Genomic DNA, 25,000 nt, shown 5'->3' with positions numbered 1-25,000 from the left:
CGCTCTCTCTCTCACCGCCTCTCTCTGCAGTGTAGATCCTCTCCTCGACTCGCTGCCTCAGGGATATGAGAGACCTCACACTGTCAGCAGCAGTATCCTGCAGGGTATTGAGCCGCGGCTGAAGGACTTCCACCAGCTCCTCCTGCATCCCCCCAAGGTAAAACCCTGCTACTGCTTCCCACATACAGGAATCCCTGCAGGAGACGCGTTTCACAGCTCCTCCTGCATCCCCCCAAGGTAAAACCCTGCTACTGCTTCCCACATACAGGAATCCCTGCAGGAGACGCGTTTCACAGCTCCTCCTGCATCCCCCCAAGGTAAAACCCTGCTACTGCTTCCCACATACAGGAATCCCTGCAGGAGACGCGTTTCACAGCTCCTCCTGCATCCCCCCAAGGTAAAACCCTGCTACTGCTTCCCACATACAGGAATCCCTGCAGGAGACGCGTTTCACAGCTCCTCCTGCATCCCCCCAAGGTAAAACCCTGCTACTGCTTCCCACATACAGGAATCCCTGCAGGAGACGCGTTTCACAGCTCCTCCTGCATCCCCCCAAGGTAAAACCCTGCTACTGCTTCCCACATACAGGAATCCCTGCAGGAGACGCGTTTCACAGCTCCTCCTGCATCCCCCCAAGGTAAAACCCTGCTACTGCTTCCCACATACAGGAACCCCGGCACGAGACGCGTTTCACAGCTCCTCCTGCATCCCCCCAAGGTAAAACCCTGCTACTGCTTCCCACATACAGGAATCCCTGCAGGAGACGCGTTTCACAGCTCCTCCTGCATCCCCCCAAGGTAAAACCCTGCTACTGCTTCCCACATACAGGAATCCCTGCAGGAGACGCGTTTCACAGCGCCTCCTGCATCCCCCCAAGGTAAAACCCTGCTACTGCTTCCCACATACAGGAATCCCTGCAGGAGACGCGTTTCACAGCGCCTCCTGCATCCCCCCAAGGTAAAACCCTGCTACTGCTTCCCACATACAGGAATCCCTGCAGGAGACGCGTTTCACAGCTCCTCCTGCATCCCCCCAAGGTAAAACCCTGCTACTGCTTCCCACATACAGGAATCCCTGCAGGAGACGCGTTTCACAGCTCCTCCTGCATCCCCCCAAGGTAAAACCCTGCTACTGCTTCCCACATACAGGAACCCCGGCACGAGACGCGTTTCACAGCTCCTCCTGCATCCCCCCAAGGTAAAACCCTGCTACTGCTTCCCACATACAGGAATCCCTGCAGGAGACGCGTTTCACAGCTCCTCCTGCATCCCCCCAAGGTAAAACCCTGCTACTGCTTCCCACATACAGGAATCCCTGCAGGAGACGCGTTTCACAGCGCCTCCTGCATCCCCCCAAGGTAAAACCCTGCTACTGCTTCCCACATACAGGAATCCCTGCAGGAGACGCGTTTCACAGCGCCTCCTGCATCCCCCCAAGGTAAAACCCTGCTACTGCTTCCCACATACAGGAATCCCTGCAGGAGACGCGTTTCACAGCTCCTCCTGCATCCCCCCAAGGTAAAACCCTGCTACTGCTTCCCACATACAGGAATCCCTGCAGGAGACGCGTTTCACAGCTCCTCCTGCATCCCCCCAAGGTAAAACCCTGCTACTGCTTCCCACATACAGGAATCCCTGCAGGAGACGCGTTTCACAGCTCCTCCTGCATCCCCCCAAGGTAAAACCCTGCTACTGCTTCCCACATACAGGAATCCCTGCAGGAGACGCGTTTCACAGCGCCTCCTACATCCCCCCAAGGTAAAACCCTGCTACTGCTTCCCACATACAGGAATCCCTGCAGGAGACGCGTTTCACAGCGCCTCCTGCATCCCCCCAAGGTAAAACCCTGCTACTGCTTCCCACATACAGGAATCCCTGCAGGAGACGCGTTTCACAGCTCCTCCTGCATCCCCCCAAGGTAAAACCCTGCTACTGCTTCCCACATACAGGAATCCCTGCAGGAGACGCGTTTCACAGCTCCTCCTGCATCCCCCCAAGGTAAAACCCTGCTACTGCTTCCCACATACAGGAATCCCTGCAGGAGACGCGTTTCACAGCTCCTCCTGCATCCCCCCAAGGTAAAACCCTGCTACTGCTTCCCACATACAGGAATCCCTGCAGGAGACGCGTTTCACAGCTCCTCCTGCATCCCCCCAAGGTAAAACCCTGCTACTGCTTCCCACATACAGGAATCCCTGCAGGAGACGCGTTTCACAGCTCCTCCTGCATCCCCCCAAGGTAAAACCCTGCTACTGCTTCCCACATACAGGAATCCCTGCAGGAGACGCGTTTCACAGCTCCTCCTGCATCCCCCCAAGGTAAAACCCTGCTACTGCTTCCCACATACAGGAATCCCTGCAGGAGACGCGTTTCACAGCTCCTCCTGCATCCCCCCAAGGTAAAACCCTGCTACTGCTTCCCACATACAGGAATCCCTGCAGGAGACGCGTTTCACAGCTCCTCCTGCATCCCCCCAAGGTAAAACCCTGCTACTGCTTCCCACATACAGGAATCCCTGCAGGAGACGCGTTTCACAGCTCCTCCTGCATCCCCCCAAGGTAAAACCCTGCTACTGCTTCCCACATACAGGAACCCCGGCACGAGACGCGTTTCACAGCTCCTCCTGCATCCCCCCAAGGTAAAACCCTGCTACTGCTTCCCACATACAGGAATCCCTGCAGGAGACGCGTTTCACAGCTCCTCCTGCATCCCCCCAAGGTAAAACCCTGCTACTGCTTCCCACATACAGGAATCCCTGCAGGAGACGCGTTTCACAGCTCCTCCTGCATCCCCCCAAGGTAAAACCCTGCTACTGCTTCCCACGTACAGGAATCCCTGCAGGAGACGCGTTTCACAGCTCCTCCTGCATCCCCCCAAGGTAAAACCCTGCTACTGCTTCCCACATACAGGAACCCCGGCACGAGACACGTTTCACACCTCCCCATTGTACAGGAACCCCGGCAAGAGACACGATTCACAGCTCCCCACGTACAGGAACCCCGGCAAGAGACGCGTTTCACACCTCCCCACATACAGGAACCCCTGCAAGAGACACGATTCACAGCTCCCCACATACAGGAACCCCGGCAAGAGACACGATTCACAGCTCCACACGTACAGGAACCCCGGCAAGAGACACGATTCACAGCTCCCCACATACAGGAACCCCGGCAAGAGACACGTTTCACACCTCCCCATTGTACAGGAACCCCGGCAAGAGACACGATTCACACCTCCCCACATACAGGAACCCCTGCAAGAGACACGATTCACAGCTCCCCACATACAGGAACCCCGGCAAGAGACACGATTCACAGCTCCCCACATACAGGAACCCCGGCAAGAGACACGTTTCACACCTCCCCATTGTATAGGAACCCCGGCAAGAGACACGATTCACAGCTCCTCACGTACAGGAACCTCTGCAAGAGACGCGTTTCACACCTCCCCACGTACAGGAACCCCGGCAAGAGACACGATTCACAGCTCCCCACGTACAGGAACCCCGGCAAGAGACACGATTCACAGCTCCACACGTACAGGAACCCCTGCAAGAGACACGATTCACACCTCCCCACATACAGGAACCCCTGCAAGAGACACGATTCACAGCTCCCCACGTACAGGAACCCCGGCAAGAGACACGATTCACAGCTCCCCACGTACAGGAACCCCTGCAAGAGACACGATTCACAGCTCCTCACGTACAGGAACCCCGGCACGAGACGCGTTTCACAGCTCCTCACGTACAGGAACCCCGGCACGAGACGCGTTTCACAGCTCCCCACGTACAGGAACCCCGGCAAGAGACGCGTTTCACAGCTTCCCACATACAGGAACCCCTGCAAGAGACACGATTCACAGCTCCCCACGTACAGGAACCCCCGACACGAGACGCGTTTCACAGCTCCTCACGTACAGGAACCCTGGCACGAGACGCGTTTCACAGCTCCCCACGTACAGGAACCCCGGCAAGAGATGCGTTTCACAGCTTCCCACATACAGGAACCCCGACAAGAGACACGATTCACAGCTCCCCACGTACAGGAACCCCGACACGAGACGCGTTTCACACCTCCCCACGTACAGGAACCCCTGCAAGAGACACGTTTCACACCTCCCCACGTACAGGAACCCCTGCAAGAGACACGTTTCACACCTCCCCACATACAGGAACCCCTGCAAGAGACACGTTTCACACCTCCCCACATACAGGAACCCCTGCAAGAGACACGATTCACAGCTCTTCACGTACAGGAACCCCGGCAAGAGACACGATTCACAGCTCCCCACGTACAGGAACCCCTGCAAGAGACACGATTCACAGCTCCTCACGTACAGGAACCCCGGTACGAGACGCGTTTCACAGCTCACGTACAGGAACCCCGGCACGAGACGCGTTTCACAGCTCCCCATGTACAGGAACCCCGGCAAGAGACGCGTTTCACAGCTTCCCACATACAGGAACCCCTGCAAGAGACACGATTCACAGCTCCTCACGTACAGGAACCCCTGCAAGAGACACGTTTCACAGCTCCTCACGTACAGGAACCCCGGCAAGAGACACGATTCACAGCTCCCCACGTACAGGAACCCCGGCAAGAGACACGATTCACAGCTCCCCACGTACAGGAACCCCGGCAAGAGACACGATTCACAGCTCCTCACGTACAGGAACCCCGGTATGAGACGCGTTTCACAGCTCCTCACGTACAGGAACTTCTGCAGGAGATGCATTTCCCATCTCCCCACGTACAGGAACCCTGGCAGGAGACGCGTTTCACAGCTCCGCACGTACAGGACCCCCTGCAGGAGATGCATTTCACAGCTCCTCACGTACAGGAACCCCTGCAGGAGACGCGTTTCCAATCACCCCACGTACAGGAACCCCGGCAGGAGATGCGTTTCACAGCTCCCCATGTACAGGAACCCCTGCAGGAGATGCGTTTCCAATCTCCCCACGTACAGGAACCCCGGCACGAGACGCGTTTCCCCCGTACAAGAACCCCTGCAAGAGATGCGTTTCCCAGCTCCCCGCGTACAGGAACCCCTGCAGGTGATGCATTCTGCAGGGGTTCCTTAGTACACTTTGCCCCTAGGAGGGACTGACCCCTTAACCATGTCACTGCCATTAGTACACTTTGCTCCTATGACCCTTTAAGGAAGCTAACTACTTTGAGATCTTTATATAATGCTGCTTTTAGTCAGCTAAGAGGGATTGCACCTCTGATGCAGAATTGCAGGTTCGACCAGCATTTCCTAAACAGCATGGGGGGTCTCCTGGCTGCAAAGCTGGTGCACTGGGGGGTCAGCACATCAAAGTCTGCAGACTTGTGTCCTGGAGTCTTGTGCTTTTGTTTGGCTGCAGTTTTACAGCTGGAGACCTGGTCCTCTATATCGGGACAGGATGTACTCTACCTGCCCCTCTGCTTCTTATGCCTTCTTCTGGAGAGTCTGTACCACCCTATAAAACAAAAAATACAAGTGCGCAACTATATAACCTCTAATGTAAAATAATTAACCCATTAACCACCTATGTGATAATAAAGTTGAATAACAACCTCTATATTGGAGATAGGCGCCTGCAGCTATATTGATAGGGATGGCACAGCACCCCTAGAGCAACTGGAATACAAAAAGAACAAAAGCGCAGGCGCACATAGTGATGTATGTTTAAAATAAAAATATATATTATTAGGGTAAGATATCTGCGTACATCAGATCAAAGAATAATCAGCCTTTCATGTACAATGACACGGGTTACCCGACACCACACCGCCACCGCTGGGTCGAAGGATGCCCACTTTGCTGCCTTTGAGGAGATCTTTGCCTGGGAACACACCGCCGCGGCACTTGAAGAAAACCCTCCAGTCGTCTCCCAAGGTCCAGGTGAGACGCCCCTAGAAGTCCGGGCCGTCGGAACCGCCGATCCGTCGCCGCCGCCGCCGATGGGACGCCATCAGGAGTCAGAGCAGTTGGAGCCACCGCCGGGCTGATTCGTCAAGAGTCCCGTATGTGTTTCACAACCGGCCGCAAAGTGGGGAAAAGGCAGCAAAGTGAGGAAAAGGCAGCAAAGTGAGGAAAAGGCAGCGAAGTGAGGAATAGGCAGCGAAGTGAGGAAAAGGCAGCGAAGTGAGGAAAAGGCAGCGAAGTGAGGAAAAGGCAGCAAAGTGGGGAAAAGGCAGCAAAGTGAGGAAAAGGCAGCAAAGTGAGGAAAAGGCAGCAAAGTGGGGAAAAGGCAGCAAAGTGAGGAAAAGGCAGCAAAGTGAGGAAAAGGCAGCGAAGTGGACATCCTTCGACCCAGCGGTGGCGGTGTGACGTCGGGTAACCCGTGTCATTGTACATGAAATGCTGATTATTCGCAGATATCTTCCCCTAATAATATATATTTTTATTTTAAACATACTTCACTATGTGCGTCTGCACTTTTCTTCTTTTTGTGTACCACACTATGCCTGCCACCGAGAGTAACCCGCAGAGGAACCCGCAGAGGAACCCCGAAAGCAATATGAGGATCTGCTAGTCCTTCTCTATATTCCCCATTCAGTAACCGCCAGGGTGCTTCCTGGGACCGTACAGCGACTGTGGATGAAAGCAATAAGAGGAGAACACAGACAGACTTAAGCGAGAGCTGCTCACCTGGTGCGTGGACCACCCGAAACGCCGGGTCGTGCCCTCTTATTGCTTCATGTTACCTCCTTATTGGGGCGACCCGGAGGGTCCCTTGTGACTTGGAGCACAGGCTGTTACCTCGGGCCCGGCATATGGAGAGCTCCGGGAATCTGTTCTGTATCGGAAAATCCAAACTCCCTGCAGGAAAAGGGCCCGGCCGGAGTAAGAGACGCCTCCGCCGCACTCCCTGCAGGAAAAGGGCCCGCCCGTAGTAAGAGACGCCTCCGCCGCACTCCCTGCAGGAAAAGGGCCCGCCCGGAGTAAGAGACGCCAGCGCCGCACTCCCTGCAGGAAAAGGGCCCGCCCGGAGTAAGAGACGCCAGCGCCGCACTCCCTGCAGGAAAAGGGCCCGCCCGGAGTAAGAGACGCCTCCGCCGCACTCCCTGCAGGAAAAGGGCCCGCCCGGAGTAAGAGACGCCAGCGCCGCACTCCCTGCAGGAAAAGGGCCCGCCCGGAGTAAGAGACGCCAGCGCCGCACTCCCTGCAGGAAAAGGGCCCGCCCGGAGTAAGAGACACCTCCGCCGCACTCCCTGCAGGAAAAGGGCCCGGCCGGAGTAAGAGACGCCAGCGCCGCACTCCCTGCAGGAAAAGGGCCCGCCCGGAGTAAGAGACGCCGGCGCCGCACTCCCTGCAGGAAAAGGGCCCGCCCGGAGTAAGAGACGCCAGCGCCGCACTCCCTGCAGGAAAAGGGCCCAACCGGAATAAGAGAGGCCAGCGCCGCACTCCCTGCAGGAAAAGGGCCCGACCGGAATAAGAGAGACCAGCACCGCACTCCCTGCAGGAAAAGGGCCCGACCGGAATAAGAGACGCCAGCGCCGCACTCCCTGCAGGAAAAGGGCCCGACCAGAGTAAGAGACGCCAGCGACGCACTCCCTGCAGGAAAAGGGCCCGACCGGAATAAGAGACGCCAGCGCCGCACTCCCTGCAGGAAAAGGGCCCAACCGGAATAAGAGACGCCAGCGCCGCACTCCCTGCAGGAAAAGGGCCCGACCGGAGTAAGAGACGCCAGCGCCGCACTCCCTGCAGGAAAAGGGCCCGACCGGAATAAGAGAGGCCTCCGCCGCACTCCCTGCAGGAAAAGAGCCCGACCGGAATAAGAGCGGCCAGCGCCGCACTCCCTGCAGGAAAAGGGCCCGACCGGAATAAGAGAGGCCAGCGTCGCACTCCCTGCAGGAAAAGGGCCCGGCCGGAATAAGAGAGGCCAGCGCCGCTCTCCCTGCAGGAAAAGGGCCCGACCGGAATAAGAGACGCCAGCGACGCACTCCCTGCAGGAAAAGGGCCCGACCGGAGTAAGAGACGCCAGCGACGCACTCCCTGCAGGAAAAGGGCCCGACCGGAATAAGAGACGCCTCCGCCGCACTCCCTGCAGGAAAAGGGCCCGACCGGAATAAGAGACGCCAGCGCCGCACTCCCTGCAGGAAAAGTGCCCGACCGGAATAAGAGAGGCCAGCGCCGCACTCCCTTCAGGAAAAGGGCCCGACCGGAATAAGAGAGGCCTCCGCCGCACTCCCTGCAGGAAAAGAGCCCGACCGGAATAAGACGCCAGCGCCGCACTCCCTGCAGGAAAAGGGCCCGCCCTGAGTAAGAGACGCCTCCGCCGCACTCCCTGCATGGCAAGCGCCGCACTCCCTGCAGGAAAAGGGCCCGCCCGGAGTAAGAGACGCCAGCGTCGCACTCCCTGCAGGAAAAGGGCCCGACCGGAATAAGAGACGCCAGCGCCGCTCTCCCTGCAGGAAAAGGGCCCGACCGGAATAAGAGACGCCAGCGCCGCACTCCCTGCAGGAAAAGAGCCCGACCGGAATAAGAGAGACCAGCGCCGCACTCCCTGCAGGAAAAGGGCCCGACCGGAATAAGAGCGGCCAGCGCCGCACTCCCTGCAGGAAAAGGGCCCGACCGGAATAAGAGAGGCCAGCGCCGCACTCCCTACATGGCCAGCGCCGCACTCTCTGCATGACCAGCGACGCACTCCCTGCATGGCCAGCGCCGCACTCCCTGCCATATACATCCCGAGGGTACAGATAAAATATATGTGAATGAGACGGAGCATTCGGGGAGCACACCCGGTAATCGGGGTACCTCGAGTACTCTCATCATACTCTGGCACAGGTGCGCACAATCTTCTCCACTGACGCTCCTCTCCCCCCCGCGCCTGATTCCCTCCCTGATCGCGGCCCCCTTCCCCTACCTTGTCTCTGGTGTCATTTGACGCTGCGTTGCCATGGTGATGTGTCGCTGAAGGCAAGGAGAGTTGCAGAGGCTTCACGCGGTCCCCCGGCATTTCATTTAAGTGCCTTGGGTAACAGCGCAGGGCCTCTGCAACCGCCGCGCCCCCCAATTTGTGCACCCCCAGTTTGTGCGCCCCCCAGTTTGTGCGCCCCCCAGTTTGTGCGCCCCCCAGTTTGTGCGCCCCCCAGTTTGTGCGCCCCCCAGTTTGTGCGCCCCTCAGTGTGTGCGCCCCCCAGTTTGTGCGCACCCCAGTTTGTGCGCACCCCCAGTTTGTGCGCACCCCCAGTTTGTGTGCACCCCTGCTGTAGCAGACAAGCATGCAATTACTTAGCCGTTAGCAATAACTAAACCACACACACCTCTGTATAGTAAAACACAGCTGAAAATCACAGTGTGTTGTGCACAGTAAATCAATTCTAGACAAAACAAGGGGTAGAGATGGATACTACTCGAGTATTTGTAGCGGTAGGGATGGATATTACCCGAGTATTTGTAGCGGTAGGGATGGATATTACCCGAGTATTTGTAGCGGTAGAGCCAGACCTACTGGATAAATTGTAGCTGACCCGGTAGCAGCTGATCGCAGTCACAGGGCGATGTCGGCGGTCCGTCCTCTGGTTTTTGGTATGAGCTGTCTCTCTCTCTCTCTCTCTACTCACTCTCTCTCTCTCTCTCTCTCTCTCTCTCTCTCTCTCTCTCTCTCAGAAAGCTTCGATCCTCACTACTATTGGGGTTTTGGATGAGCCTCTAGGGAATGCCCGTCTCCACGCCACACGCCTCATCGCCGCCCTCCTGCACACCAACACCCCCAGTGTTAACCAGGAGCTGTGCCGGCTCACCACCATGGACCTCTTACTTGTAAGCACTGCCGAGGATATTTTAGGCGAAACCAATGCAAATTCCAGGCGTGAGCAATGAGTAATGTGCGTCGGTGAACATCAGAGGGGACCGACACTTCAGATAAACGGGTTAAATGTTTAATGATCTCTCCCCAACGCTAAGCGGTTACGTGTCGGGTCGGCAGGTGGCTTATGACTCTAATCCTCTTCCCCTACAGGACCTGTTTTTTAGGTACACGTGGAATAACTTCCTGCACTTCCAGGTGGAGCTGTGCGTAGCAGCCATCCTGTCCCACTCCCTGCAGGATGGGAAGATTATGGCGGACATGGAGGAGGACGCAGGAAACGGGAACGCAGGGAACATGGAAAGCTTTCGGACGTCCGAGGACGTCACGGTCACACATGTTAGTGTGGCTTCTCTCTCTCCGACCTCCGACCACGAGGACATCACGGTCACACATGTTAGTGTGGCTGCTGTCTCTCCGACCTCCGACCACGAGGACGTCACGGTCACACATGTTAGTGTGGCTGCTCTCTTTCCGACCTCCGACCACGAGGACCTCACGGTCACACATGTTAGTGTGGCTGCTCTCTCTCCGACCTCCGACTACGAGGACGTCACGGTCACACATGTCAGTGTGGCTGCTCTCTCTCCGACCTCCGACCACGAGGACATCATGGTCACACATGTGAGTTTGGCTGCTCTTACTGTTATGACAGCTGCTGGTCCAGTTGTGTACGATCATTACAACAGGTTCCCAGGCTGGACCCCAGATGACCATAGATGACTCCGAAGACTGTAGGGATGGTCCATAAAAACATAACCCGAAACTCCATTCCAGGCAGCAACAGGGGCTCCCCTATCCCATCCACACCCAGCATGGGGGGAGCCGCATGACTCGTCCCAGGGCCCCCGACCTACAACATGATACAATCACATCTCGGAGGTTCACTGACTATATCTATGGGGTTTCTATTGTTGCCTGCTACAGTTGCGACGTGTTTCCTTCCGGTGCTGCTGGTTGCTTCCCTCCTCCCGCCCCCCAGCACGACCGCCTGCTCCCCCTGGCACAGCCGCCTTCGCTCCTCCGCGCCCCCTCCCGGCAAGACCGCCTACTCTCCCCCTCCACCCCCTCCCCTGTACGGCCACCTGATTCCCCCCACCCCTCTTGACACGGCCACCCGCTTCCCCCTCTCCCCCCCCCCGACACGGCCACCTGTCTTCCTCCCCATCCTGGCGCAGCCTCCTGCTCTCCGCCCCTTCCCCCTATCCCCTCTACTACTACCCCATCCCCCCCCCCCCCCCAGACACGGCTGTCTGCTTCCCCTCCCCCATGGCGCAGCTGCATGCTCCCCACCCGTCAGGACCGCCTGCTCTCCTCCCCGCATGACCGCCTGCTCTCCCCCCCACCTCCCCGCATGACCGCCTGCTCCTCCGGCACGACGCGGATACCGGCGCAAACTCATTATTTTGTTGCGTCAGGCAGTGTCCATGCATTAATGTTGTTTGTGCCATTTGCGGGTCTGGGTCCGGGTCCGTCTGTGACGAGGGATTGGTGGAGCCAGTGGGAGGCGTTAGGGGTGGAGTTATATCTGCATATCGGCACACGCCTGTATTAGGTGCGGCTTGCGGTACTTTTCTTTTTTTTGTAAATAGCGCTGGAAACGAGCGCAGCGTGAGACAGCATAAATAGGCGGGATAGATATGTGACAGACAGAATGTGACAGCCGGGTCAGCGCCGAGCGCTTTCCTGGTGCATAGAAGCTGCCATTATCATTGGCTGGGGTTACCGGAGAATGATGGAATTCGCTCGTGTCCCCTCCCAGCTGTTCCAGCAGTGCCGGCTGATACAGAGAATACTGGGCGCGTGGGAAACCAACGACACCATTCAGTGAGTATGTCCCTCCCTGCAACGTGTGACCTTTCTGTCATTCCATTCAGGGGGCGTTTGTATCCGCTGCGTGCACCTCGCGTCGCGCAGCCTCATAAGAGCACTGTGTGTGTGTGTGTGGGTGGGTGTGTGTGTAAGAGCTGTGTGTGTGTGTGTAAGAACATGGTGTATCGTACGCTACTTACACTGCCGCTCCGCTGTATGTCTTAAGGGCAGAAGGAGGGATGAGGAGAGGGAATATGGGCCACCTCACCCGCATCGCCAACGCTGTGGTACAGAACATGGAAACGGGTCCCATGCAGGCACAGATCAGCGACTTCATCACAGGTAACGTATCTTATCCTGCACACTCATCCCCTCCTACTCACCTCCCCACTCTCCCACTCATCCCCTCTCCTCACCTCCCCACTCATCCCCTCTCCTCACCTCCCCACTCTCCCACGCATCCCCTCTCCCACTCACCTCCCCACTCATCCCTTCCTACTCACTGTGGCGAAAATGGGGGCAATCAGCGCATTAATAAAGGCAGTGTGCTCAGCTGGTTACCCCTATTTCGTATTGGGTATGAAGGGGTTAATTTTATATGCTGTTCCCATGTACCATTCTCCCCTCTATGCATTGTTGTCACTACCTGCAGTGCTGAATAACAGGAGCAGTTCCATTAAGACTGCTAATTTAGGAACGGAGTGAGCCAGCACCCTGATTTTTGGTGTGCAGCCTCAGTGTAACCCCCCCAAGAACATACATATTAAAAATATAACTTTGTCATAAGGGAAACATATATTTTTGATGAAGTGCCTTTCTGTGTAGTTTTAAAATGTACCGGCAGGATGCTATTTTTTTCTGCCTGCCTTTGTAATGCATTAAGGAACAAATGTTATGCATACCTGAGCCCCCTGCTGGGGAGATGCCGATGCGTCTAGGGGATGAAAGACCCCAGAGTCTTACAGTGTCACTTAATCAGGATGTTTCTGAGTAGCAGATCCTGTTACTCATCCTGGATATTTCACACCTTGGGACCAAACTCCAGACATTGCGTCCCCAGAAATGAGTGGCCCCTTTTTACTTAGCAGTGCTACCAAGCTGCTTACTGAGCATGCTCAGAGTTAACTGGGCTGGCTGTAGGATTTGCCCATGTGACATGGCAGGTTCTGATAGGAGGAAGATAATTCCTTGCCAATGGGATGAGGCTAATGTAACGCTTCACAGGTCCTTGTCCTTAAAAAGGCCTGTAACCCTCATTCCTGTGTTTTTGTTGTTGCTGTTGTTACCTGATTTCTTCAAGCGGATAAGATTTAAGTACAGCGACTACGATTCCAGAACGCAAGGGGTTAAAAACATCGCAACAAGGAATCTTGCCCTGCTTCAGGATTTCGTTAGCCCTGGGGATTCCAGCAAATCCCAGAGAACCAGAAAAGACTTTGCCCTTTCACAGAAGGATTGGGCTGGGGCTATTTATGTTGCAATTTGCACAAGGACTACATTTTTGAAAAGACAATCTTCTGGTGCTTTGCACCTTTCTGGACATTATCCCCTGTTCCTATACCCGTAAGTGTAATTATTAAGTGTATTCTGCAGTTGTCGTGTGTTTGCCTATCAAGGGAATAAATCTCAGTTTATTTTGCTCAACCTGTTCTGCTCAATCAGGATCCACGAAATATAAATGTGTTAAGCGCGTCTCCCGTCACAAGCGTTTAAAACTGGTGGCAGCTGGTGGGATACTGATTGAGCCTATATTGCAGTTTCCTGCGGGGCTCTATAATATAGTGAGGACCTTGTAGATTGCAAGCTCCTCAGACAAGTGGCAACTTACACACACTTCCAAAGAAGCACGAGATAATTCACTGGTCTCTGGACCTATACCCCAGTGGCACCATGAGTCTGCGCTCAGGGAGGTTTCGTTCCTGGAACAGAGAGCAAGTCGTGGAGAGATGTGCGGGATATGGATTAACGACAGACGGTCGTTCCAAAAGTCAGCTGGAGGAGGATTTTGAAGAATATGAGGGCAGGATGGCTCCACCAGCTGCTGTGGCAGCAGACAGTACTCAGCCCGGAGTGCAGGAGGTCCCTCCAGCTCCGGGGCTGCAAGGACAGGGGGAGGATGTCAGTGACCGCCTGGAAGAGGGTGGCGTGGAGCCAGGGGGTGCAGATGGATCAGTCGCTGCGGCGACCGGACTTGCTACCTCTGAGCTCATTGTACTCCTCACCGCCTGGGGAGAAGGGCTTAGCTATGAACAGCGACTCCAGCTCCTGTCGACAGCGCTTGGAAGGACCCCTCACTCCCACCTTGTCAGCGGGGAACAGGACTTTCCCAGAGTAACTGCTGTGGAAGCAGCAGAGCCAGCAAATGAATATGTAACCAGCAGAGCCTTGGTGAGCAACGCAGCAGTCCCCAGAGAGGCAGCCATTCCGGCTAGGGGGGACCAGTCTGCACCTCAGCGGACTCCCAAACATACAGTGGGCAGTAACACGCCCTATACTGGGGAGTTCAAGTTTGAGAGACGGTGCTATCATTGACACAAGTTGGGCCACATCCGGCCACATTGCCCGGACCGTGAGCGGTCTGGGGGACCCCATAAGGGGCAAAGTTCACAAGCTGCAGGGCCAGTAACCCAGATTGAGCTGGCCCACACAGAGGAACAGAGCACAGCCATGGAGCCACAACCAAGAGGGATGTCCCAGGCAGATGCTGCTTTTGTCACCTCAGAGCCAGCAGCAGTGAGCAGAGGATGTCCAAGTGCATCAGTCGAGATGCAGCCTGCTGATGTCCTGAGCAGGCACCCATGGAGGGTTACCTTTGGTGCCCGGCGAGCAGGGGGCTTGCCAGATTTGGGTGCTGCTGTTATTCTGGTGCAGCCAGAAGATTTGCTCCCGGGCACCGGGGTGCAAAGAACCATGCCTGATGGAGGGCTGCGGTCCTTCCATTTTGGATGGGGGTGCCAATCATGGCATGAGGGAGGTGGGGGTTTTGTCCAGGGAAACTGCTGAGGTGCGCCTTAGCAATAACCTGGAGCCTGTTATCTGTGTGGTTGCTGCGGAATTGCCTGCTGTTGCGGCGATTCCTAAGAGTCTGTCATCAGGAGTCACAGCCGAATCAACCTCTGTCCCCCTGCATTTGGGACCAACGGTTCCAGTGGCCTCTGCGGAGACCAGACAGGTAAGCCAGACTACTGAGTCGCGACCAGTGACTGACTTACTGTTCCCTTTACCTGTTCCTGTTACCCCTGACTTAGAGACTAAGGGTGGGTGTTTAGAATTAGGGACAGCAGATAGGGATGCGGTGAAAGCTGACCCCAGCTTAGAAGGTATGGGACTGCGGGCGCCCGAGTCCTGGGAAAGCGGGGGGTCAGACCACAGGCTGTGGCACCGCGGGCTCTGGGGTAGGGAGCCAGGTTCTACTGGGTTAGCCAGGGGCTGGACAGGTAGAAGATGGTTAGTGGGACCCAGGGAGGATAGGCAGCAAGTGTTGCAGGTAGCCTTCCCCAGTCCACTAGTGGGGCATCAGGTGGTCACTCACATGAGAACCCAGCTGTTGCAGCCATACTTCTGGCCGAAGGCAGCAGGGGCAGTGGCAGACTTTGGCCACCCCTGGGACGCCTGCCAGCCAGAGGGTAAAGCGGGTGATTATGTGCAGATGCTCCTGAACCTGTTACCAGGAATGGGGAACATGTTTCAGGAAGTAGCTCAGGCAGTGCCAGGCCTCTTAGGTAGGATAGGGTTTCCTAGGGGGGTCCTAGTTGAGCTAGGGGCCCTGGGAGGTAGGCAGGCAGGGGCAGAAGCCAGGGCTAGGCTAGAGCAGCCTAGGGTCCTGTTCTCAGAGAAGCTGGGCAGGGCACATAGTACAGATGAGCCTGTGCTCCCAGGTGATCTGCATCCTCTGCATAAGAATATATATGGAGTATTAGCAGAGGTGGCAGACAGTGTAGAGAGGAGGGCAAAGGGGGAGTCAGTCTTCAGCCTTCAGAATGGCCTCTGTGAGTTTTTCAGGGTACCATTCAGGATGAGGAATGCTCTGGCTACCTCCCACCGCCTGGTCAGGAGGGCACTAGAGAGAGTGCAGAGGTATGTGAGGACATACAGGGAGAGGATAGTTGGATTCAGGCAGATCTGGGGTTTGTATCCAGGACAGGTAGCAGCAGTGCTAGCCAGGATTAGGGAGACAGGGAGGACCAAAGTCTATCACATCCATATGCTCAAGGAGGACATAGCTCTGCCAGATCTCCTAGGGGAGGCTAGGCAGGGAGGTACCAGAGAGCAGGTGGAGATAGGATCTCAGCTGAGTGTCAGGCAGAGAGCAGATGCCAGGGCTATGCTAGAGCAGTATAGGGCTCCGTTCACGGACAAGCCAGGGAGGACACACATCACTGAGCACCCAGTGCTTACAGGGGATCGGAGACCTCTGCATAAGCAAGCTTATAGAGTGTCAGCAGAGGTGAAGGGCAGTATAGAGAGGGGGGTGGAGGAGATGCTGGCCCTAGGGGTAATTGTACCATCCCAGAGCCCTTGGGCTTGTCCGGTAGTCCTAGTGCCTAAGAAGGATGGGACCACCTGGTTCTATGTGGACTACCGGCAGCTCAATGCAGGGACGGTTTCCGATGCCTACCCCATGCCCCGCATGGATGAGTTGCTGGATGAACTCGCGTGGGCAAGGTATCTGACCACCATGGATCTCAGTAAAGGGTTCTGGCAGATCCCCTTGACCCAGGAGGCTAGGGAGAAGTTGGCTTTCATCACCCCAAGTGGCCTCTATGAGTTCTTAGTGATGCCATTTGGGATGAAGAATGCACCGGCTACCTTCCAAAGCCTGGTCAATCGTTTGCTAGAGGGTATGCAAGGGTTTGCAAGGGCTTATCTGGATGATATTGCTGTGTTCAGTAACTCCTGGGAATCACACTTAATTCATGTAGCTGCGGTGCTAGCCAGGATTAGGGAGGCAGGTGTCACCTTAAAACCCACCAAGTGCTTAGTAGGGATGGCTGAAGTCTTATTCCAAGGGCATAGGGTGGGTGGAGGGCACCTCAAGCCAGAACCAGCTAAGGTAGAGGCAGTAGTGCAGTGGCCCACTCCCAAAACCAAGAAGCAGGTCATGGCTTTACTAGGCACCGCAGGCTACTATAGGAAGTTTGTTCCCCAGTATAGTGCCATTGCAACACCCCTGACTGACTTAACCCAGAAGCGACTGTCTGTGCTGGTAGTCTGGTCTCCTGCCTGTGAAGCTGCATTTCAGGCTTTGAAGACTGCACTAGCCAGCGCTCCTATACTGGCTGCTCCAGATTATTCCATGAAGTTTCTGGTGCAGACTGATGCCTCAGCCTTTGGCATTGGTGCTGTGCTCAGCTAGGTGGGGGAGGAGGTCAGGGAACCTCCAATGATGTTTCTGGGCCGCAAGCGGCTGCCCAGAGAAGTGGCATATGCCACTATTGAGGAGTGTCTGGCCATAGTATGGGCTCTAAAGAAGCTACAGCCCTCTCTGTATGGCAGAACCTTCACTGTTATCACGGACCATAACCCCCTAAGTTGGTTGCAGAGGGTGTCGGGAGAGAATGCCAAGCTATTGCGCGGGAGCCTTGCCTGGCAGGAGTTTGATATCACCATACAGCACCAGAAAGGCAGTGAGCATGGGAACGCTGATGGCCTCTCCCGACAGGACAATCCCCAAGACCTAATGACTTCAAAAACCCTCCGGTCAGCCCAACCACCAGAGGAGGTGGCCAGGGCAAACCTTGGGCTTTGAGTGGGGAGATGTGGCGAAAATGGGGGCAATCAGCGCATTAATAAAGGCAGTGTGCTCAGCTGGTTACCCCTATTTCGTATTTGGGGTGAAGGGGTTAATTTTATATGCTGTTCCCATGTACCATTCTCCCCTCTATGCATGGTTGTCCCTACCTGCAGTGCTGAATAACAGGAGCCGTTCCATTAAGACTGCTAATTTAGGAACGGAGTGAGCCAGCACCCTGATTTTTGGTGTGCAGCCTCAGTGTAACCCCCCAAGAACACATATATTAAAAATATAACTTTGTCATAAGGGAAACATATATTTTTGATGAAGTGCCTTTCTGTTGCAGTTTTAAAATGTACAGGCAGGATGTTATTTTTTTCTGCCTGCCTTTGTAATGCATTAAGGAACAAATGTTCTGCATATATGAGCCCCCGGCTGGGAGATGCCGATGCGTCTAGGGGATGAAAGACCCCAGATTCGTAAAGTGTCACTTAATCAGGATGTTTCTGAGTAGCAGATCCTGTTACTCATCCTGGATATTCCACACCTTGGGACCAAACTCCAGACATTGCGTCCCCAGAAATGAGTGGCCCCTTTTTACTTAGCAGTGCTACCAAGCTGCTTACTGAGCATGCTCAGAGTTACCTGGGCTGGCTGTAGGATTTGCTCATGTGACATGGCAGGTTCTGATAGGGGGAAGATAATTCCTTGCCAATGGGATGAGGCTAATGTAACACTTCACAGGTCCTTGTCCTTAAAAAGGCCTGTAACCCTCATTCCTGTATTGTTGTTGCTGTTACCTGATTTCTTCAAGCGGATAAGATCTAAGTACAGCGGCTACGATTCCAGAACGCAAGGGGTTAAAAACATCGCAACAAGGAAACTTGCCCTGCTTCAGGATTTCGTTAGCCCTGGGGATTCCAGAACAAACCCCAAAGAACCAGAAAAGACTTTGCCCTTTCACAGAAGGATTGGACTGGCTATTTATTTGGCAATTTGCAAAAGGACTACATTTTTGAAAAGACAATCTTCTGGTGCTTTGCACCTTTCTGGACATTATCCCCTGTTCCTATACCCGTAAGTGTAATTATTAAGTGTATTCTGCAGTTGTCGTGTGTTTGCCTATCAAGGGAATAAATCTCAGTTTATTTTGCTCAACTTGTTTTGCTCAATTGGGGTCCACGAAATATAAATGTGTTATTAAGTGTGTCTCCCGTCACACTCACCTCCCCACTCCCCCACTCATCCCCTCCTTCTCACCTCCCCACTCCCCCACTCATCCCCTCCTACTCACCTACCTACTCTCCCACTCATCCCCTCCTACTCACCTCCCCACTCTCCCACTCATCCCCTCTCCCACTCATCCTCTCCTACTCACCTCCCCACTCTCCCACTCATCCCCTCCTACTCACCTCCCCACTCATCCCCTCCTACTCACCTCCCCACTCCCCCACTCATCTGCTCCTACTCACCTCCCCACTCCCCCACTCACCACCTCTCCCACTCATCCCCTCCTACTCAGCTCCCCACTCCCACTCATTCCCTCTCCCACTCATCTTCTCCTACTCACCTCCCCACTCTCCCACTCATCCCCTGTCCCACTCATACCCTCCTACTCACCTCCCCACTCATCCCCTCTCCCACTCATCCCCTCTCCCACTCATACCCTCTCCCACTCATCCACTCTCCCACTCATCCACTCTCCCACTCATCCACTCATTCCCTCCCACTCATTCCCTCTCCCACTCATTCCCTCTCCCACTCATTCCCTCTCCCACTCATTCCCTCTCATTCCCTCTCCCTCTCAGCTCCCCAGTCCCCCCTCCTCCCCCCCTCACATCCCCTTCCCCCCTCATACCTCCCCCCCTCATAACCCCCCTCTCCCCCTCATACCCCCATACCCCCACTCCCCCCCCTCATACCCCCCTCCCCCAGAGCAGAGTGCGGTGTGGGTTTTGCGGTTCCGTGCCTGTGTTCAGGTTTTGTGGTTCCGTGTGCACAGAGATGAGGTAGAGTATGGGTTTTGTGGTTCCGTGTATACTGTGTGGGTTTTGTGGTTCTGTGTGTACGGAGCAGAGGTGCATTGTGGGTTTTGTGGTTCCGTGTCTACGGAACAGAGGGAACATTGTGGGTTTTGTGGTTCCGTGTGTACGGAGCAGAGGTGCATTGTGGGTTTTGTGGTTCCGTGGTTAGCTCCTCCCTTGCTATCTTCGCAGTGCTGCCTGCGGACTGCAGAGGGAGGTGGGAGAGTTTTGTGGTTCCGTGGTTATCTCCTCCCTTGCTATCTTCGCAGAGCTGCCTCCGGACTGCAGAGGGAGGTGGGAGAGTTTTGTGGATTCGTGGTTCTGCGGTTCCGTGGTTAGCTTCTCCCTTGCTATCTTCGCAAAGCTGCCTGCGGACTGCAGTGGGAGGTGGGAGAGTTTTGTGGTTCCGTGGTTAGCTTCTCCCTTGCTATCTTCGCAGAGCTGCCTCCGGACTGCAGGGGGAGGTGGGAGAGTTTTGTGGTTCCGTGGTTAGCTTCTCCCTTGCTATCTTCGCAGAGCTGCCTGCAGACTGCAGGGGGAGGTGGGAGAGTTTTGTGGTTCCGTGGTTATCTCCTCCCTTGCTATCTTCGCAGAGCTGCCTCCGGACTGCAGAGGGAGGTGGGAGAGTTTTGTGGATTCGTGGTTCCGTGGTTAGCTCCTCCCTTGCTATCTTCGCAGAGCTGCCTCCGGACTGCAGAGGGAGGTGGGAGAGTTTTGTGCATTCGTGGTTCTGTGGTTCCGTGTTTAGCTCCTCCCTTGCTATCTTCGCAGAGATGCCTCCAGACTGCAGGGGGAGGTGGGAGAGTTTTGTGGTTCCGTGGTTAGCTCCTCCCTTGCTATCTTCGCAGAGCTGCCTGCGGACTGCAGGGGGAGGTGGGAGAGTTTTGTGGTTCCGTGGTTAGCTCCTCCCTTGCTCTCTTCGCAGAGCTGCCTGCGGACTGCAGGGGGAGGTGGGCGAGTTTTGTGGTTCCGTGGTTAGCTCCTTCCCTTGCTCTCTTCGCAGAGCTGCCTGCGGACTGCAGAGGGAGGTGGGAGAGTTTTGTGGTTCCGTGTTTAGCTCCTCCCTTGCTATCTTCGCAGAGCTGCCTCAAGACTGCAGGGGGAGGTGGGAGAGTTTTGTGGTTCCGTGGTTAGCTCCTCCCTTGCTATCTTCGCAGAGCTGCCTGCGGACTGCAGGGGGAGGTGGGAGAGTTTTGTGGTTCCGTGGTTAGCTCCTCCCTTGCTATCTTCGCAGAGCTGCCTGCGGACTGCAGGGGGAGGTGGGCGAGTTTTGTGGTTCCGTGGTTAGCTCCTTCCCTTGCTCTCTTCGCAGAGCTGCCTGCGGACTGCAGAGGGAGGTGGGAGAGTTTTGTGGTTCCGTGGTTAGCTTCTCCCTTGCTCTCTTCGCAGAGCTGCCTGCGGACTGCAGGGGGAGGTGGGAGAGTTTTGTGGTTCCGTGTTTAGCTTCTCCCTTGCTCTCTTCGCAGAGCTGCCTACGGACTGCAGGGGGAGGTGGGAGAGTTTTGTGGTTCCGTAGTTAGCTCCTCTCTTGCTATCTTCGCAGAGCTGCCTGCGGACTGCAGGGGGAGGTGGGCGAGTTTTGTGGTTCCGTGGTTAGCTCCTTCCCTTGCTCTCTTCGCAGAGCTGCCTGCGGACTGCAAGGGGAGGTGGGAGAGTTTTGTGGTTCCGTGGTTAGCTTCTCCCTTGCTCTCTTCGCAGAGCTGGCTGCGGACTGCAGAGGGAGGTGGGAGAGTTTTGTGGTTCCGTGGTTAGCTTCTCCCTTGCTCTCTTCGCAGAGCTGGCTGCGGACTGCAGAGGGAAGTGGGAGAGTTTTGTGGTTCCGTGGTTAGCTTCTCCCTTGCTCTCTTCGCAGAGCTGCCTGAGGACTGCAGGGGGAGGTGGGAGAGTTTTGTGGTTCCGTGGTTAGCTTCTCCTTGCTCTCTTCGCAGAGCTGCCTGCGGACTGCAGGGGGAGGTGGGCGAGTTTTGTGGTTCCGTGGTTAGCTCCTTCCCTTGCTCTCTTCGCAGAGCTGCCTGCGGACTGCAGAGGGAGGTGGGAGAGTTTTGTGGTTCCGTGGTTAGCTCCTCCCTTGCTCTCTTCGCAGAGCTGCCTGCGGACTGCAGGGGGAGGTGGGCGAGTTTTGTGGTTCCGTGGTTAGCTCCTTCCCTTGCTCTCTTCGCAGAGCTGCCTGCGGACTGCAGAGGGAGGTGGGAGAGTTTTGTGGTTCCGTGTTTAGCTCCTCCCTTGCTATCTTCGCAGAGCTGCCTGCGGACTGCAGGGGGAGGTGGGAGAGTTTTGTGGTTCCGTGGTTAGCTTCTCCTTTGCTATCTTCGCAGAGCTGCCTCCAGACTGCAGGGGGAGGTGGGAGAGTTTTGTGGTTCCGTGGTTAGCTCCTCCCTTGCTATCTTCGCAGAGCTGCCTGCGGACTGCAGGGGGAGGTGGGAGAGTTTTGTGGTTCCGTGGTTAGCTCCTCCCTTGCTATCTTCGCAGAGCTGCCTGCGGACTGCAGGGGGAGGTGGGCGAGTTTTGTGGTTCCGTGGTTAGCTCCTTCCCTTGCTCTCTTCGCAGAGCTGCCTGCGGACTGCAGAGGGAGGTGGGAGAGTTTTGTGGTTCCGTGGTTAGCTCCTCCCTTGCTCTCTTCGCAGAGCTGCCTGCGGACTGCAGGGGGAGGTGGGCGAGTTTTGTGGTTCCGTGGTTAGCTCCTTCCCTTGCTCTCTTCGCAGAGCTGCCTGCGGACTGCAGAGGGAGGTGGGAGAGTTTTGTGGTTCCATGTTTAGCTCCTCCCTTGCTATCTTCGCAGAGCTGCCTCCAGACTGCAGGGGGAGGTGGGAGAGTTTTGTGGTTCCGTGGTTAGCTCCTCCCTTGCTATCTTCGCAGAGCTGCCTGCGGACTGCAGGGGGAGGTGGGAGAGTTTTGTGGTTCCGTGGTTAGCTCCTCCCTTGCTATCTTCGCAGAGCTGCCTGCGGACTGCAGGGGGAGGTGGGCGAGTTTTGTGGTTCCGTGGTTAACTCCTTCCTTGCTCTCTTCGCAGAGCTGCCTGCGGACTGCAGAGGGAGGTGGGAGAGTTTTGTGGTTCCGTGGTTAGCTTCTCCTTGCTCTCTTCGCAGAGCTGCCTGCGGACTGCAGGGGGAGGTGGGAGAGTTTTGTGGTTCCGTGGGTAGCTTCTCCCTTGCTCTCTTCGCAGAGCTGCCTACGGACTGCAGGGGAGGTGGGAGAGTTTTGTGGTTCCGTAGTTAGCTCCTCTCTTGCTATCTTCGCAGAGCTGCCTGCGGACTGCAGAGGGAGGTGGGAGAGTTTTGTGGTTCCGTGGTTAGCTTCTCCCTTGCTCTCTTCGCAGAGCTGGCTGCGGACTGCAGAGGGAAGTGGGAGAGTTTTGTGGTTCCGTGGTTAGCTTCTCCCTTGCTCTCTTCGCAGAGCTGCCTGAGGACTGCAGGGGGAGGTGGAGAGTTTTGTGGTTCCGTGGTTCCGTGGTTAGCTTCTCCCTTGCTCTCTTCGCAGAGCTGCCTGCGGACTGCAGGGGGAGGTGGGAGAGTTTTGTGGTTCCGTGGTTAGCTCCTTCCCTTGCTATCTTCGCAGAGCTGCCTGCGGACTGCAGAGGGAGGTGGGAGAGTTTTGTGGAGGCGACACTGACAGAGACGAATCGCAGGAATACTGTGGACTTGGTAAGAAAATTAGGGACTCTGCCCAGAAGGGTCACGACCTCCGACCCCACACCTAACAGATCTAACACATTAAGCTTAACCCTTTACTGGTGAGACTGGATAGGTCTTGGGGATGGAGTTTAACTCCTTCCTGCATTACAACACCAGCACCCGCCCCTCGTTCCGCCCCTTGTATTGTGCCCGCCCCTCGTTCCACCCCCGCCCCTTGTATTGTGCCCGCCCCTCGTTCCGCGCCCGCCCCTTGTATTGTGCCCGCCCCTCGTTCCACCCTGCACCGCATCCGCCCCTCGTTCCGCGCCCGCCCCTTGTATTGTGCCCGCCTCTCGTTCAGCCTCTGCACCGCACCCGCCCCTCGTTCCGTGCCCGCCCCTTATATTGTGCCCGCCCCTCGTTCCACCCCTGCACCACACCCGCAACCTCGTTCTGCGCCCGCCCCTTGTATTGTGCCCGTCTCTCGTTCCACCCCTGCACGGCACCCGCCCCTTGTTCCGCGCCCACCCCTTGTATTGTGCCTGCCTCTCGTTCCACCCCTGCACCGCATCCGCCCCTCGTTCTGTGCCCGCCCCTCGTTCTGCCCCTGCACCGCATCCGCCCCTCGTTCTGTGCCCGCCCCTCGTTCTGACCCTGCACCGCAACCGCCCCTCGTTCTGTGCCTGCCCCTCGTTCCACGCCCACCCCTTGTATTGTGCCCGCTTCTCGTTCTGCCCCTGCTCCGCAACTGCCCCTCGTACCGTGCCCGCCCCTCGTTCCGCGCCCACCCCCTTGTATTGTGCCCGCCTCTCGTTCTGCCCCTGCACCGCAACTGCCCCTCGTACCGTGCCCGCCCCTCGTTCCGTGCCCGCCCCTCGTTCCGTGCCCGCCCCTCGTTCCGTGCCCGCCCTTGTTCCGTGCCCGCCCCTTGTATTGTGCCCGCTTCTCGTTCTGCCCCTGCACCGCAACTGGCACCTGGTACCGTTCCCGCCCCTCGTACCGTGCCCGCCCCTCGTACCGTGCCCGCCCCTCGTTCCGTGCCCGCCCCTCGTTCCATGCCCGCCCCTCGTTCCGCGTCCGCCCCTCGTTCCGCGCCCGCCCCTCGTTCCGCGCCCGCCCCCTTGTATTGTGCCCCGCCTCTCGTTCTGCCCATGCACCACAACTGCCCCTCGTACCGTGCCCGCCCCTCGGTCTGCACCCACCCCTTGTATTGTGCCGCCTCGCATTCTGCCCCTGCACCGCAACTGCCCCTCGTTCCGTGCCCGCCCCTCGTTCCGTTCCCGCCCCTCGTTCCGTTCCCGCCCCTCGTTCCGTTCCCGCCCCTCGTTCCGTTCCCGCCCCTCGTTCCGTGCCCGCCCCTCGTTCCGTTCCCGCCCCTCGTTCCGTGCCCGCCCCTCGTTCCGTGCCCGCCCCTCGTTCCGTGCCCGCCCCTCGTTTCGCGCATGCTCCTCATTCCGTGCCCGCCCCTCGTTTCGCGCATGCTCCTCATTCCGTGCCCGCCCCTCGTTCCGTGCCCGCCCCTCGTTCCGTGCCCGCCCCTTGTTTCGCGCATGCTCCTCGTTCCACACCCACCTCCCGTTCCACCCCTTGCACCGCACCCACCCCTAGTTCCATACCTGCCCTTTGGATCTCCTCGAACCCACCCCTTGTTCAATGCCTGCCCGTTGTTCCGCGCCCGCCCCTCGTTCCGCGCACGCCACTTGTTCCGCGCCCGCCCCGCGCACCGCACTCTCCCTGTGTTCCGCGCCCGCTCCTCGCACCGCACTCTCCCCGTGTTCCGCGCCCGTTTCTCGCACCGTACTCTCCCCGTGTTCCGCACTTGCTCCTCGTTCCTCACCCACCTCACACCCATCCCTTGTACCACCCCTCGTTCCACACCCACCCCGCGTTTGCACCCAACTCTCGTACCGCACCCGTCCCTCGCACCGCACTCGCCCTTAGTTTCGTACCTGCCCCTCGCACGTCTCGATCCCGCCCCTTGTTCCGCACCTGCCCCTTGTTCCGCGCCTGCCCCTTGT

The 25,000-nt window shown here is 56.8% G+C and overlaps 1 protein-coding gene across 1 annotated transcript in view; it reads left to right on the top strand.

Annotated features, from left to right (window-relative positions):
• The window catches only part of PPP6R2 (protein phosphatase 6 regulatory subunit 2), a 210,669-nt gene that overhangs the window by 81,264 nt on the left and 104,405 nt on the right, over positions 1-25,000 (top strand). The window contains exons 9-14 of the mRNA XM_075599251.1: positions 31-157; positions 9,603-9,755; positions 9,955-10,425; positions 11,564-11,628; positions 11,840-11,955; positions 22,927-23,012. Of these exons, the coding sequence (XP_075455366.1) occupies positions 31-157; positions 9,603-9,755; positions 9,955-10,425; positions 11,564-11,628; positions 11,840-11,955; positions 22,927-23,012 (1,018 nt within the window). The remainder of the gene's footprint in view (positions 1-30; positions 158-9,602; positions 9,756-9,954; positions 10,426-11,563; positions 11,629-11,839; positions 11,956-22,926; positions 23,013-25,000) is intronic.

The sequence above is a fragment of the Ascaphus truei genome, chromosome 5, assembly GCF_040206685.1.
Source record: "Ascaphus truei isolate aAscTru1 chromosome 5, aAscTru1.hap1, whole genome shotgun sequence".
Classification (NCBI taxonomy): Eukaryota; Metazoa; Chordata; class Amphibia; order Anura; family Ascaphidae; genus Ascaphus; species Ascaphus truei.
This window is presented reverse-complemented; position numbering and strand designations above follow the sequence as displayed.